The 15,375-nt window shown below is 40.1% G+C and overlaps 1 protein-coding gene across 1 annotated transcript; it reads left to right on the top strand.

Annotated features, from left to right (window-relative positions):
• The first annotated feature begins 341 nt into the window (after window positions 1-341).
• pepd (peptidase D) lies at window positions 342-15,205 on the top strand. Its single transcript, XM_079340052.1, has 15 exons — window positions 342-413; window positions 1,988-2,171; window positions 2,958-3,085; window positions 4,016-4,079; window positions 6,262-6,309; window positions 6,588-6,649; window positions 7,586-7,630; window positions 8,495-8,570; window positions 9,379-9,425; window positions 10,736-10,804; window positions 11,526-11,603; window positions 12,564-12,712; window positions 13,174-13,358; window positions 14,122-14,313; window positions 14,668-15,205. Exons 1-15 carry the CDS (start codon window positions 397-399, stop codon window positions 14,803-14,805), a joined length of 1,482 nt encoding a protein of 493 aa, XP_079196178.1. The 5' UTR covers window positions 342-396; the 3' UTR covers window positions 14,806-15,205.
• Window positions 15,206-15,375: the final 170 nt, after the last annotated feature.

Here is a 15,375-nt window from a genome sequence, read left to right as displayed (position 1 = left end):
TGTAAATTTAGTTAAATTTTTTCAACTTCTTTGTCATTGAACAATAATTTCACCCGACTACTGTAAGATTACATATCTGATAAAATGACATGATGTGACGTTTATCAGCATAGGAAATTTGAAGCTATTTCATAGAAACTCACAGAGCTGCGTTGTTTCGGTTTTGGGCGATGCTTGATACATTTATTTGATGATTTTTCCTCCCAGTGATTGCAACACTTGACACAAGCGATGATGAGAGAATAATGTTATTAAAGAGCATCCGTTCTATTTTCTGTTGCTGTTCGTTTTTCCTAAAGACGTGAACGCAGCACATTGCCACGTCAGCTGACTTGTGCCAGAACTGAACTCACGTGACTCCTGTCAGCACGTGACATTCTGGACCAGCACGTCAACATGGCTGCAGCACAACAGTGAGTCGATTTTTCTTGAAGTGAATTTAATGTATTTATATGTAATGCAAGAAAGTCTCTAACATGTTTTTAATCAGCGCAGAAAAATACAAATGTTACTTTGCAAAGCTCACGAGCTCGTATAAAGCTGCAAAGTTGACAGCAAAGCTTTACCAATTTTTAAACTAATGACAAGAAAAAACTTCTTTTCTGCAGGTCATTATATCTGGAGAGACACATTACATATTAAGAACTATTTTATATTGACCTGGCAGGAAGTAAAAAAAAAAAATAATAATAATAATAATACATAACTTCACAGAAGGTAAAAGAGAAAGCACTTTCAATCTGATTAACTAACTTGTTAATAAAATGTTCTTGTTAATTAAATAGCATACATTTATTATAATCGTGACCTCTAGAACAATAAAACAAATTTTAGAAATGCATGAGAGCACTACAACTGCGCCGCTCCTTGTTGTAATTACCCCCCATTTATTCCCCCATTATTATTTATGGCACACAGTGCACGTTCATAATAGTTACCTTCTAGTGTTTTTAAATATGATGAGGAAGTTTGTTTTGTCTAAAAAGTGTTATTGCAAATAAACCAGAGGTTCATTGATGTATGAAGGACTTAGCTAAAGTTAAGTTACCTGGAGAACAAATTCAGAATATAAATTCGCAACACATTGTGGGGTGAACATAAAATACATGTTTCTTTGTGTCAGTGGAACATGGTTTTTCATATCGTGTTTGAAATAAATCAACGTTATGTCCACAGAGCAATATTTATCTTGTGTTATCTCTCGTGTTCTTCTGATTAAACCAGAAGAATCTGCTGTTGTAATCATTAAGTTGTCTGCAGTCAGCAGACATGAGGGGACTTCTTCCAGAGGTCAGAACAAACACCAGGCACACCCTGCAGATTATGTAACACAGTTTTAGGGCCAGTTACTCTGCTTGGAAAAAAAAACTAACAAAGTTTGAAGTTTCACAAAGTATTGGTCATAAAAAACCTGGACCTCATGTGTGTCAGTTTCTTTTCCTATTTTCACCTTTTTTGCCAGCTTTGTGGATCTTCTGCTTTAAGAACATGACTTCACACCTCGCTGGGTCTTATCTGTCCTCCTCACAGATAAAGTTACACCTGCCAACTCTTCCCCCTGAATGATACAGAAATCCTTGATCTAGACATACTGTGAGGTTATAATGGATTAACCTTTAGTAAAGACTAGAGTGAACCTGATATATGTACCTTGTGTTATCTTATCAAGAAAGCCGAGTGATGAAGATTTATTACTTTACTTATCAGAAAAAAGATGTAATTCTGTCTAAATCTATGTGTTACGCCTTACTCAAGGCAAGCTATGCTGTGGGGGACTGAGTTGATCATACTTCATTTTTTAAAGTTGTTATTACAAGTACAATAGAAGAGGATCGTTATATGAAGTATGGACAGTGTGGCCATATTTCTTTTCCTTATACTTGTTTGCTAATCTTCATCCGACATAGAGACACTTAATTGAAGTTGATTTTCTCAACCCACAGCTCCACAATCGGCTCAGCTGTTTTGTATATTCCTGTTTTTGCAGAGCTGTCTACTGCCTGGGCAACGAAACCCTGAGGGTGTCTGCTGCCCTGTTTGCAGAGAATCGTCGACGTCTGTGCGAGGGGCTGAAGGCCAAAGATGGGTTGGTGCCACAGTCGATGGTGGTGCTGCAGGGTGGAGAGCAGAAGCAGAGGTACTGCACGGACACAGACCTGCTCTTCAGACAGGTACGTGGTCTATACACGCTGATCCTGGGACTTGTGCAAATCTGGCGTCTGAGTCAGGGACCCAGTCTTTAATTTGATGTGACCTGATTCAGCTGTCATTCCTTACATTTTTCCATATGATTAGACATCACAGTTGCAAATGAAATAGATTTTTTTTATTGGGGGTTTGAATTAACAAATACATTTTAATTCTGAGGTGGATTACAAGGTGTACAACATTTTTTCAAGAAGAGAAAACTGATGTGCACACATTCTCAGAAAGACAATTCACTTCCATTTAGGTTGTCTTGTGTAATCAACAGACGGCCCTATTTGGTAAACAACGGTAAAACCAAATAAGTTTATCTTTTTGTAAATCAGTACGCACTAATAGCATAGTAGGCAGTTTTAGAAAACAGCCACAGACAACAGCAGCAAGCCAAAGACTCCCAGTGGTCTTATGATATCTAGATTATAACCAGATGAGACTGAGGTTATTTGATGCTGGTTGATTGGAGGTGGTTTGAAATTGTAATCATATTTCGTTAGGTGCGTCTCATGCTGCAAGCTGTAGATGCTCAAATTAGATTCAAGTGTATTTTTCGTCACTTGGTACAAAATACACTGAAGTACTGAAGCTAAGCAGAATCTATACTGCTCCTAACAGAGCTGTATGTTGAGCTCTGGATTAACCTGTGTTGTCCGAACTCACCTCATCACAAACAGCACTGAAGAACGTCTCATGTAACTCGCTGCTCGTTTTAATCTCTCTGACCAAAGCTCCTGCTCATTCTCACCGTCCTACAGGAGTCTTTCTTCCACTGGGCGTTCGGAGTAACCGAGGCTGATTGTTATGGAGCCATTGACGTGGAGTCAGGGAAATCCATCCTTTTTGTTCCCAAACTGCCTGAGAGCTATGCTACTTGGATGGGAGAGTGAGTCACACTAATCTTCAAAGAGCGCTGAACACGGCCAACAATCAGAACCAGCTGCTGTCTAGCTGAGAGCTGCAGCCTGAAGAAAGGGTTGACAAAGTCGTATCGAGCAACATGCATCACAGCAAGCATAAACATGTTTTTATTTGACCGTTTTATTTTTTTGATTTATTGTTAGCAACACCGTGACGTTTTGATTATAACTTTAAAATGGCAGTCTGCTGAGGTCTGCTGATGGACAGAATTTATTCGGACTGCTTCAGCACTTTCTCCTGTTTTTGTGCAAGCTGTTCAGTGAACCCACTGCACGTAATTATGTGGAAATAGCCTACAGGCCCTTGACTATGTCACATGTTTGTTGTTTCCTCATCTATAAACCACAGAGTATCTTTAATCATCTGACATGTATAAAAACACACACAAGAGGAGTTACTTAATCAGCTCATCTTGAGTTTTGTTCTTCCTCTCTCAGCTTTTTGTCCCTGACTTCACTGGTTGCAAAAAAGAAGTCTAACTTGTGTTGAACCAGACAAAAAAAACCCTCACCTGTAATTATTTTATGAATTCAGTTTATTACCTATCCTAAGAGCTCCATTTCATAATAGCTGGTTTTAATTCTGCTTTGATACATAATGATTTATATTTTGAAAATAATAGCTGAATTCAAAGTGTCAACCAAAATCTTAAAAAGTGTATCTGGAGAAAATTAACCACCCTGCCTTTAACAAGTCAGCTAATGGCATAGTATCAACTAAGAGAGACACAAAACATTTTTTTTTTTCAAATATGCTTTTCTTCCAAAACTGCAATTATAGCTGCCAGAAATAAGGTTTACAAAACAATGAGGCTCTCAAGCTTTCTGTTTCTTTTCTTCAAATTGTCACTGAGTGTGTGTGTTTTTATTGACTGCACTTTGCTTTGTGTTAACAGGATCTATCCCAAAGAGCACTTTAAGACAAAGTATGCTGTGGATGAGGTCTACTACACCTGTGATGTAAGTTCTGGTGTTTAAAGCCTGTGAGTGTGTGTGTGTGCGTGTCTCTGTGGGTGTGTGTGTGTGTGTGTGTGTCTGTGTGTTTGTGGCCTTTTTTTCTGCAGCCAGTGAATCAAGATGTTTGAATTTCTGAGCTACGAGGTTACAATAAAGCACATCTACTTCTATAGATGGTTTCAAAGGTGAAGTCATCTTCCTTTTTGGGAAACCCCTTAAAAAGTAATCAGTCCTTTTTGAGTAGAAGGTGTCACGGCTTAAGAAACGCTCTCACGAGAGGAAGCCTTCTCAGCTGAATAGACGTGTTACCGGGGGATGACATCGAAGCGGACATGTCCATGAAAGTTGTGAACTATTCGAGGGTTGAATGTTTGGTGCAAATGTGAGAGAGTTTAAATGCTGGGTACGATGATAACATCATTGTCAAAGTAAAAAGAATAACAGCTGTGCTCACTCAACATACACTTCCTGTATCATGTTGATATTATGAAGTAATTTACCCACCTTTTCTAAAAAAAAACAAAAAAAACACACATTCAAGTTCAGGCAGTCTGCGATTGCCTTTTACACCCAAAACAGTCTGAAATGATCTCGCACCATGACCTCCTGATGACTCATTCTCCTGCTGTGCTTTCAGATATTTATTTACATCTCCACACCTGCCTGAGGTGTTAGAGTCCCTAATTAGTCACAGGTTGAGATTCAAATTATCACTTCTGTCAACAAGCCCTTCTTGAATGGAGTAATCTCAGGCCCACACTGCTGTGTAAAATAAAACTATATAATCCTGTAACAACTGTCTCTGAATGTGTTTAACTAAAGAAGTCAGTTTCTGGTGTTCAGCATTCAGCCGACGATGCTGCCCGCGGGAGGATCTAAAAGAGAACAATATTTCCTTTTTATCCAAACTAGGTCATGAATGTTTGAGCAGTTTTCTGTTTTTCAAACATACACACACTGAAAGTATTGTTGCACACACACACTTTCCTTGGCAGAGCCCTGCTTAACATGAGAACACGTAAATTCAGCTGGTGTTTACCGTCATTATTAACTGTTGTTCGAGTTTTCTTTTTTCATGCTTTTTGAGTCTGGGATGATATTTGAAGAAGGATGTATCTGAGTCGCACTTCTCTTCTCAGACTTTTCCACAGCTGAAGTTAAGCTCTTTATTTTGAGAAGCCCAGGTGTGTTCACGTTGGCTTTGGGTGCCACTGATTTTCTGATTAAGTAGTAAAGCTGCACAGTGGTGCAGTGGTTAGCGCTGTCCGTGTTTAGCATCTTTCTGTGTGAGGTTCATATGTTCTCCCTTTACATGAGTGGCTTCCTCCCACAGTACAAAGTAAAGACAGGCTTCGGAGGTTATTTGGTGACTCTCAGTGTGGCTGGTTGTCTGTCTCAATATGTCAGCCATGTGAGTGTGTGGCGACTTGTCCGGGATGTACCGTACCCTGTCCTTGGCAGCTGGGATCGGCTCCAGCGCCCTGTGTCCCTAAACAGGAAAAAAAGCGGTAGAGATCACGGATGGATGGATGGATTATATTGCAGAAAAAACGTCATCATTCTGCAAATTGAAACGTTGTTCCATCACGTTTCAATCGACTGATACAGTATGTGTGTTTACTTCAGGGACTACAACTCCTGCACACATGAACAAATCTGATTCTTTCAACACATTCAGGATTTTTATTTCAAACAAAAACAATTAAAGGGAGTCCAATTTTCAACGGTTCACATCTTTCCTTTATAGGTTGAAGTTATTGTTACAGCTACTGATTTACTCATTGGCTCCCTTTTATTAGACTGTAGTCCCAAAACTAATCAGCTAAAAGCAATTATTTTTATGTCTCTAAATGAAGTTGCAATGATGATTTCAGGTTTTAAGAAAGTTCTTTTTTTTTTTTGTTAAAGGATGTTTCTCTGTTGTTTTTGTTTCATACAAAAATAGCTCAGTTATCACCTGTCTGTGAAAACTGAGTGTTGGACCTTCTGTCTGACATTTAGGCTGTTGGCAGAGGAGTAATAAAGTCGCTCGAGGTGTGTCTTTCAATGAGCCACTGAGCAGCAGACAGGCTGCGTAGCCACAACAGCCTCTGCCAGAGTGACCTTTATTCTGCAGCCTGAGAGCAGAGGAAGGAAACAACCTGTGCTTGTTGTCTTCTAATTACTCAATGTGTGCTTCTTACAGATTGCTGATGTTCTGTCCCACATGAGCCCTGAAGTTCTCCTCACACTGGTACGCTGCCCCCCCCCCCCCCCCCCCCCCCGTATTAGAACCTCTATAGCCCTGAACTGCAGGTCCCACTTATTAAGTCTAATTCATAAAAAAAGAAGTTCTTATTTTTATAAAAGTCACTTTTGATCATCTAAAGCCTGACTCAGGAGACGTTCATGTGTTATGAGTCCTTGTTTGTGCTTGAGTATAAACCCACTGAATGAATAGTGTTGACATTTAAAGGACTTGGTTGTGATGTCATTTCACTGGTTCGGCATGTGTTTGTGTTTCCCATGCAGCGAGGGCAGAATACAGATAGCGGTAGCATCTGCCGTGAAGCCTCCTTTGAAGGAATTAGCCGGTATGTTTAATTGGCATCACTTTGCATTTACATAATTATTTGTTTGTGTGTTTGGGAGGTTATTATTTATGTTTTATTTTTTATCTTTTTAAACCAAGGATACAACAGACTCTCATGCATACTGATTACAGCTGATTAACCTCATTCTGAATACAATTGAATTCAGACAACAACAGTGCTTTTGGTTGTTAGTTCAGCTCGTGCTATTGTTTCTGTTGGCCTTAGTACTGGGCTTTGTTCTTTCTTCAGATGCATATTTAACATTTGAGCTTTTCTTTAATCTGAACCTCACTGCTTCGAAAAAAAACACGTTGTATACACTTATTTCAAAGCTTATAAATACATTTGCATTCAATTGTATTTCAACAAGGGGAGTTTAATTGGAAGCCTATTATGAAAAATATATATATATATGCAGGGAATGTAAAGATTTGTGCTGTTGTTGTTGATTAGACTCTATCAATGTGAAGCATCTTAACTAATTAAGGGTTGAAACATATGAAGAAGGAAACTGTTTGGAGGATTCCCCCAGAGTCTAAATGCAGGCGGTGCATAGATGAGTCTCTGTGGACATGCAGAGGGACGGGGTGGGGAGCAGGTAGGTTGTGCATGAAGAGAAGACAGAAGAGTGATAGTAAATAGAGGGGGGGGGGACTTATGAAGGTGAAAAACTGTTTGGGATGCAAAGTGTTGTTCTGCTGTAGCATTCAGCACAAATAACATTCTTCTGATTGTATAATCAATGAGAAGGACTGATTTTCTGATATTTACACGACAAACCATCCAATACCTCCATCATCTCAATGCACAGCAGTAGTGACTTGCATTCGATGAAGGATAAGAGAAAAAGCACCAGAATAGAGATCTTATTGAACTCTCAACCAAACATTGAATATTTGTGATTTGCTGTTAACGATTATTTTTTCTTTGTTCCAGCTTCACAGTGAACAACACTCTTTTACACCCTGTCATTGTGGAGTGGTGAGTACCTGAAACATCTTTAGATCACACTCGAGATGAGAATAAGAACTGTTCTCTGTCTGAATTACCTGAATGTTGTGTTTAGTCCGACAATGAAAGCTTCCAGTCAGCTAATTGAGTGTGTGCAATCACAAACAGCAGCTCGTTTCTCCTGTCTCACACTCAGTAGTGCGGCTGCACGCGTGTAATGGACTTCGTGCTCGCCTGGTTGTCCTTGGCATTAGAGTTTATACCCTCTCAATGAATTGACATTTTCTCAAATAAGAAGGAATGCTTCTCAGGCACATCTCCCGGGGAGACGGACCTGATTGAACCTTTCTGCCTCCTCTTCTCTGCACGGCTCACACCGCTCTCTTTTAATGGGCTGTTTCTTTTTTCTTTTTTTCCTTTCGATCCCGTTACTATTGGTTACCACTGCTTGTGTTATTTATCTGCTTCTATTATTGTAGCAATTATTAACACTCTCTAGTATCTAGCCACCTCCGGTGCAGAATGAGAAATGTAAGATCAGCAGGTGGAAAACTTTCAGTTCTGTTACCGCCTTGAAGCTCAGATTTTAATCAAAGGCTGTAATACATTTTAATGTCGTTTGAAACAATTTTAAGCAGATCTGAAGCTGAAGATTACAAGAGGTTTCCACTGGAATGTCAAAACATGACAGATTCAGTCTGTCTACAGAGATCCTGGAAATGATCTCAGGGACAAGTTCACTACATTAGATACTGTTACATCAGGTTATTACAGAAAGAAAATATTTACTACAATGCCTCTTTGTCGGCTTTTATTTGAAAAACTGGCAGTTTAATCAGCAAAAAGAAAAAAGAGAAGTCTGATCTTGACGTCCTTGTTTCTATCTGTGTGCAGCCGTCTGATTAAGACCGACATGGAGCTGGAGGTCCTGCGCTACACCAACCGGATTTCCAGCGAGGCTCATAAAGTGGTGAGATCAGTGTGCAAGGGTACATCTTAAAATTTCAAACAATAAAAAAAAAAGGAATAAAAAGAGAAGGTCACAGTATGAAATAAAACACCCCACATATCGAGCAGCTTATTGAGTTTAAGTCTCGCCCAAAGGAATCAAGATGTCACCATCCTCCAGGGCTATAAAGTGTTTAAACGCTATCGACTTAAACTGCAGCCAGTAGCTCGGAGGCTGGCCGTGAACAAAGATAGCCTTTTGACCAATAAGCTGTAACATTAAAGCAATATTTAACTGCTGCACAGGATTTCACTTTATAACCATGAATAACATCTTTAGAGGTTGAGCTGCTGTTAACCTCTCACATTGATCTCCCCTCTAAAATCCCTGACCAGGAGCGCTCAATACTGTTTCTTTTACACGTGCACTTAAAAGACCTTCAAGAGGATGATGTGTCCTCAAAGTAAGATCCATCTTTTCCAATAGTTGTGTGGTAAAAACCGGAGATACTCTGACAAATCAGCAGGGGCCGGAGGGCCCTCAGACTTTTTTAAACACTTTTGTTCTGCTTTGATTTAATCTTTCAGACTATTCTTTCTTAGAGTTAATCTACAAAATAGTGTTACTCTGATAAAATGAGGTGGCATATAAAAAGATGAAAAAAGGCATCACTATTCAACACTTACTAAGCTAATTGGACACTTCTGTCAAGTACTCACTGATAATAGCTTTAAGGTTTGGTTTTTGTGCTTTTAGTGAATATTAAGATGAACTTGAAATGAGTCCGTCTGTCTCCTAACTGCATATTATCTCTCCTCTTTCTCTGAAGATCATGAAGAATGTAAGACCTGGTCAGAAAGAGTATGAAATGGAGAGGTAAACATTGTATTGCATGTATATTTTTGACTGTATTACAGTATGTAATAGAAATAATCCCAACACCGTCTCACTTGAGAGCGATCTTAATTCTCTTTGACACATAGAAATATGATACAAGGAAATAAGAAATCTGAGAGTGGATAAATTGGATAATTAAAGTACTAGATATTTATTATTTATCCCAAAAGATCCAAAACCTGGGGGTGCAAGTTAGCCTAGCGGTTAGTGTGCGTGCCCCATGTACAGAGCCTATAGTCCTCCAAGCAGGTGGCCTGGGTTCAAATTTGACCTGTGTCTCTCTCGATCTCTCTCTCCCACCAATTTCTGACTTTATCCACTCTCTAATTAAAGGCAAAAAAAACATTTTCCAAAAAAAAAAAAAATCTTTATGCCTTTAATTAAGACAGGACAGAAGATCGAGTCGATGAGAGAGAGAGAGAGAGTCAGAGGAAGAAGGAGCTATCTCTCCATTATCTATATTGCTTTTTCCTGTTCGGGGCAGGGGAGCAGATCCCAGCTGTCATTGGGCAAGAGGCGGGTACAGTCCGGTCAATCACAGGGCTGAAATATGGAGACAGACAAGCAGCCACAATCACAACCACGAGCATTAAGCGTCACCAGTTAAGCTAACGAGCGTGTGATGTATGTATGAATGTGGGTTGAAGCCGGAGTAACCCGGGGAGAACATGTTCACTCCACACAGAGACGCTCTGAACTATGAGGACTAAACCCAAGAGCCCTTAGTCAACAGCGCTCACCACAGCAGCCTCACAGGCAGAGCATTTGATGAATACACTAGAGTAATTAAAATGTGAACAGTTAAGTGAATCCATTAGAAATAGAAGGGTTGAGATTTAAGATCAAGTTTCTTAAATTCAGCGCAGATATGTGCTGCCTTTTACTGTTTTCATCTGGAAAAACTCAATTCGAGCATGTCCTTGATATTTAACGAGCATGTCTTGTAACCCTCACTCTCACACTTGACATTTGTTGAAACACTGTCCTGATAATTATCAGCACTGGGTTCGTATTCCTGGTGTTTGAAAATGTTCCACAGCAGAACCGTTCTATTTAAAAAATAATTTGATGTCAGAGCAGCTGTCAGTCACGCTGATGAGCCAGCGTTCTTGTCTTAGTAGATCGAGGAAACATGAACTCGTCATTTGTTACAGCCTTTGATGTGTTTGACTGTGAGATGATTTAAGAGTCACTGAATGAATTCTTAAAAAGCATGGAGTCATGGCGAGGGCAGAGAAAGTTCTGTGGTTTCTGTTGTTTCAAATGTTTGACTTTGTTTTCCTTTGCAGCCTCTTCCAGCATTACTGCTACAACAAGGGAGGAATGCGTCACACGTCCTACACCTGTATCTGTGGAACGTAAGTTTTAACAGAAAGCATCAGGCTGATGCTTCTTCAGAGATTTATATCAGACAGAACGATGCACACACCTCCTAAACATCCATACATGTGTGTTGAGCAGACCTGCATGTCAAGACAAGCTGACTGGTTGATTGTTAAGATGTGAAAAACACAATAAAAGAATAAGAGGAAATGGCATGCAAACATACAATGTGCTTGTTGTTCTACATGGCCCCTCTATGAGTGAACATACTCTCAGTTCCCAACATTCAAAATGACTTACTTTTCCACTAGTTCTTTTCCTGATTTAAAAAAAAAAAAAAAGGATATTGTCTTTAATGGTAAAAACGTTAGCTTGGAGATAAAACACAAAAAACAGTTTCAGTTTCAATCTTTAGACCATAAATTCATGCTACAGTAAATTATTTTTCGCTGGTCCAAACCAGGCAGCTAGAATAGAGTGTACAACATCCAAATGGTCGCGGTTGCCCGGTTACAGTAAGGTAGACGCCTTCATTTATAATCCTGCGTTAGCCTTTTATATTAAAGGTCAGGTTTAATGAGTTTCCTGGTTAAAATTAGACTTGAAACACTGATCTCCATGGTGTTCCTACAGAGATGCACTAGGTCTGTCTTTAACAGTCACAGGGTACAATACATTTGATGAAGCACCCGAAGACTAGACTTTATTTAGTTTTGTGTTTTTCTAATTATTTTTTATTTTATTTTTTGACAACAGGGGAAACAACTCCTCCATCCTCCACTACGGCCATGCTGGGGCTCCAAATGACAAGACAATCACAGATGGAGACATGTGGTACGTTTATGGTTTGAAGATCCTTCCGCCCTCTTGACAAGGACGTTTACTCCGAGAAACACCTCCACCCCAGTTACCCCACCTAAACATTGCATATCTTAACACATTGCCTTTGGTGGTTAGCATTACCCAAACGGCATTGCTACTTTCAGCAGACCCTCGTGTCATTTATTCAGATAGTGACAACACTGATACTCAGCCTGAAAACCCCCTGATGGCTCCAACAACCCAACCGTTAAACTAGATGGGCAGCAAGAGCCACCACATCAGCCCAGAGTGACACCTCTGTAAGGCTCTCCAATTAGCTCGGATTCAGAGCCCCCTGCTGTATGCTAGTCCTGACCGCCCATCGTACATGCAAACCTTCGGTGTGCTTTAACATCCTTATTAGGGAGGTTTTTAGTGACTCATTTCTCTGTTGATTTAACACAAATTTGAACCATTTTTTGTCAGAATCTTCGATAAGGAAATTGAAAGCTAATTTAATTGAAATGTGTGACACTTTAAACATGCAGCACTCTGTGGGTGACCATGTTCAGCTATCTGCAGCAGTGGTAACACCACTGGGTCATTGTGATTATATGCCAGTTAAGCTCAATGGTCCTACAAGATGCCGTTAGTCCACTGTACTCTTTTACATGCAGGGAGAGCAAGCTGGTTATCCAGCGCTACAGTCATGGCTGCAGTCAAGCTTAGACACAACATTTAACCCGTGATGTGGACTACTTAAATGAAATGATTAATAATTGATTTATCAGATTAGGACCAACTAGAGAGGGTGACAACATTTAATAATTTAGCTGACAAACATCTCTAATCCTTCTGTAAAAAAAACACACTGCCATTACACATGATAAAGAATGGCATGAAGAATTAACACTCGAAACCCTTTGGATACACACACACAGACAAGTCGAGGTAATAATGACTGAATCGGATGTGATGATTTTGCCCCTGCAGCCTGTTCGACATGGGTGGAGAGTACTATTGTTACTCCTCAGACATCACCTGCTCCTTCCCGGCCAACGGAAAGTTCACTGCAGACCAGAGGGCCATCTATGAGGCTGTCCTCAAATCCTCCCGAGCTGTCATGGCTGCAATCAAACCAGGTTTTTATTATTCTCCCTATTGAGCACACATACTAACAAGTGTGAGTCGGAGTCTGACCACATGCCCTAAAATAAGTTCTTGCTAGGATACAATAGTGTAGTAAAATGCTCTTAATTTATTTCCTGAAAGTTTATGTCTTAAGTCTCAAAGAATATGAGGTTTTTTTCTTTGTGCTGTTACGACTTCTGATCCCTTGAACTCTTATGTTGCCCACAGTTAAACCGTCTTCTTTGGTGCTGCTGTCGTTTGTGATCTTTGACCTTAAAGAGCAATGATGAGCCGTGATGCTAACAGGGATTAATGCTAAATGTTGTCTTTGTTAGACAATCATCGAATTTGAGTTGAACAGTCTTTAATCCGTTTTCATTTTAAATTTAAATACTAACCTGATCTAAAAGTTGTTTTGGCTTAAGCTTTATGTTGGATTTCAAATGAACCACTTTTGTTTTATTTGTTGAAGGTGTTAAGTGGACTGACATGCACCGCCTGGCTGACAGGGTTCACCTGGAGGAGCTGGTGAAGATCGGCATTGTGACCGGCAGCGTGGAGGACATGTTGAAAGTCCACATGGGCTCCGTCTTCATGCCCCACGGCCTTGGACACCTGCTGGGCATCGATGTGCACGATGTGGGGGGATACCCTGAAGTGAGAGCAGGAGACACAACCAACCAGTAGTTCATGTTGTAACAGTCAAAGTCCCAAGACACCCCTGTTCCTCCAACACTGATGTGTCATCAATAATAGAGGGACAGTTTGTTTAAAGGAAGAGCAGGAAAATAAAAAACACTGGAGGAACAAGTTCAGGCTGAGGTCAGGAGAGAGGAAGGCTTAAACTCTGAACACAGACAGTCTCAGTTTGTGGTGGAGGATTTTAACAGTAAACACAGATGACAGTTAACCCACAGAAACAGAGGAAGTGCTGACTCTTCAGTGACAGACGGTGTCAGCGTGGGAAGTGTGTTTTATAATATGAATACAGTGCTACTTCCTCTGTGGATACATGGCAAACTAATGTGTCTGTTACATTCAGTTAGACAGAAATAAAGATAGTAAAGTGAAGCAAAACACAAATTCAGACGTCATCAGAAAGCCTGCGCACACAGTCAGTCCAAGGTCAAACAGAGAACCACTTCATATTTTTGTTTCTTTTGTGAGTTTAGAACTTTCCATTCATCAAAAAAATCCTACAAATATTTTTAACCGAAACAAGAAAACTCATTGTGTTTCTTCTCATAATGCCTCAAGTGTCCAAAGCATCAGCTCAAGTAGTAGCCTTGATACAGTCTCTGCTGCAGTTTACATTGAGTCCCTTAAATTCAAGTGAAGCAGCTGAAACAGGTTTTTACTAAATGTTTCATTTGTTGTTTTCTCTGATTGTTTGGTTTTAACCATCTGGATCGTTGTCCAGGGTTTGGAGCGTATCAACGAGCCTGGCCTGAAGAGTCTTCGGATGGGCCGCCTGGTGCAGGAGAGGATGGTGCTCACGGTGGAGCCGGGCATTTACTTCATCAACCACCTGCTGGACGAGGCCCTGGCCAACCCCGCACAGAGCTGCTTCATCAATAACCAAGTGCTGGCTCGCTTCCGAGGCTTCGGAGGGGTGAGTCTGCCTACGTGGGGTCATTTTGTTGTTTCATTGACCTTACTGAAGAGTAATCACAGAGATTAAAGCTCCATATTCCACTTGTACTGAAGTGTAGTCCCCACTCAGACGCAAAGCACTGAAAACGTTATACTCTATCTCAGGATGAAAACAGTACGTTGATCTTTATCTGCAGATGGCATTGTTAATACTTTGGGAATATATAAAAATGTATCAAATGAAAACTTGTATGAGAGATTAAATGAAAGTCATCCTGAAACTTCTGTTACTTGCTCAGCTCATATTCATCATATGAATCCTTCTGTGTTCTGAGTTTGCCTTTAGCTTCTCTGCTGTCTCTCCCGTGTGCAGGTCCGCATTGAAGATGACATCGCAGTCACACATGACGGTGTCGAGCTGCTGACCTGCGTCCCCCGCACCGTGGAGGAGATCGAGGCGTTCATGTCTGAAACAGCGAAACCTTTCAGCCCTCTCGTGAGCAGCAAGTAATTCTGATTTCATGTCTCACAGTTCAGACGAACACGGTGATTTCATATCTTACTTTCAATAAAGAGCAAAGATTATTCTTTCTTCTCTCCCACTCTCATTCCTCACCTGCACAACAGAAGACACAATCAATGATGATGATTATTGAGTCATAGAATCAACACATTGATGAGCAGAACCTTCATGAAGCGTTCACACTGTTGAAAATAGTGCAGAAGTTGCTTAAAGGGACAAACTCAACTGTAACACATTTCAAGTCAATGCGCCTCTTGGAGAGAAAATAAACTTTTTTTATTTTATTTTTAAATATGTATTTTTCTTATATGTTCCTCTTTGTAAACATTGATTCACAAAATGCTTTGGATTTCTATTAAAGTCTCAACTTTTCAACCTTTGACAGCAACATTTGTATTCTTGTTTTATTTATCAGTCAGAGTATGATTATTGAAACTTCATGTTATTGGACGTTTGTTACGCCTGAGTAAACAGAATCTGCCACGAGTTGGGAAACAACTCACTGCACTTTACATAAAGATACCACATACTGTAAGTGGCCTCGGGTTTCCTGAAGGG

The sequence above is a fragment of the Symphodus melops genome, assembly GCF_947650265.1.
Source record: "Symphodus melops genome assembly, chromosome: 3".
Lineage (NCBI taxonomy): Eukaryota > Metazoa > Chordata > Actinopteri > Labriformes > Labridae > Symphodus > Symphodus melops.
The sequence above is the reverse complement of the archived record's forward strand: the minus strand, read 5'-3'. Positions and strand labels throughout refer to the sequence as shown.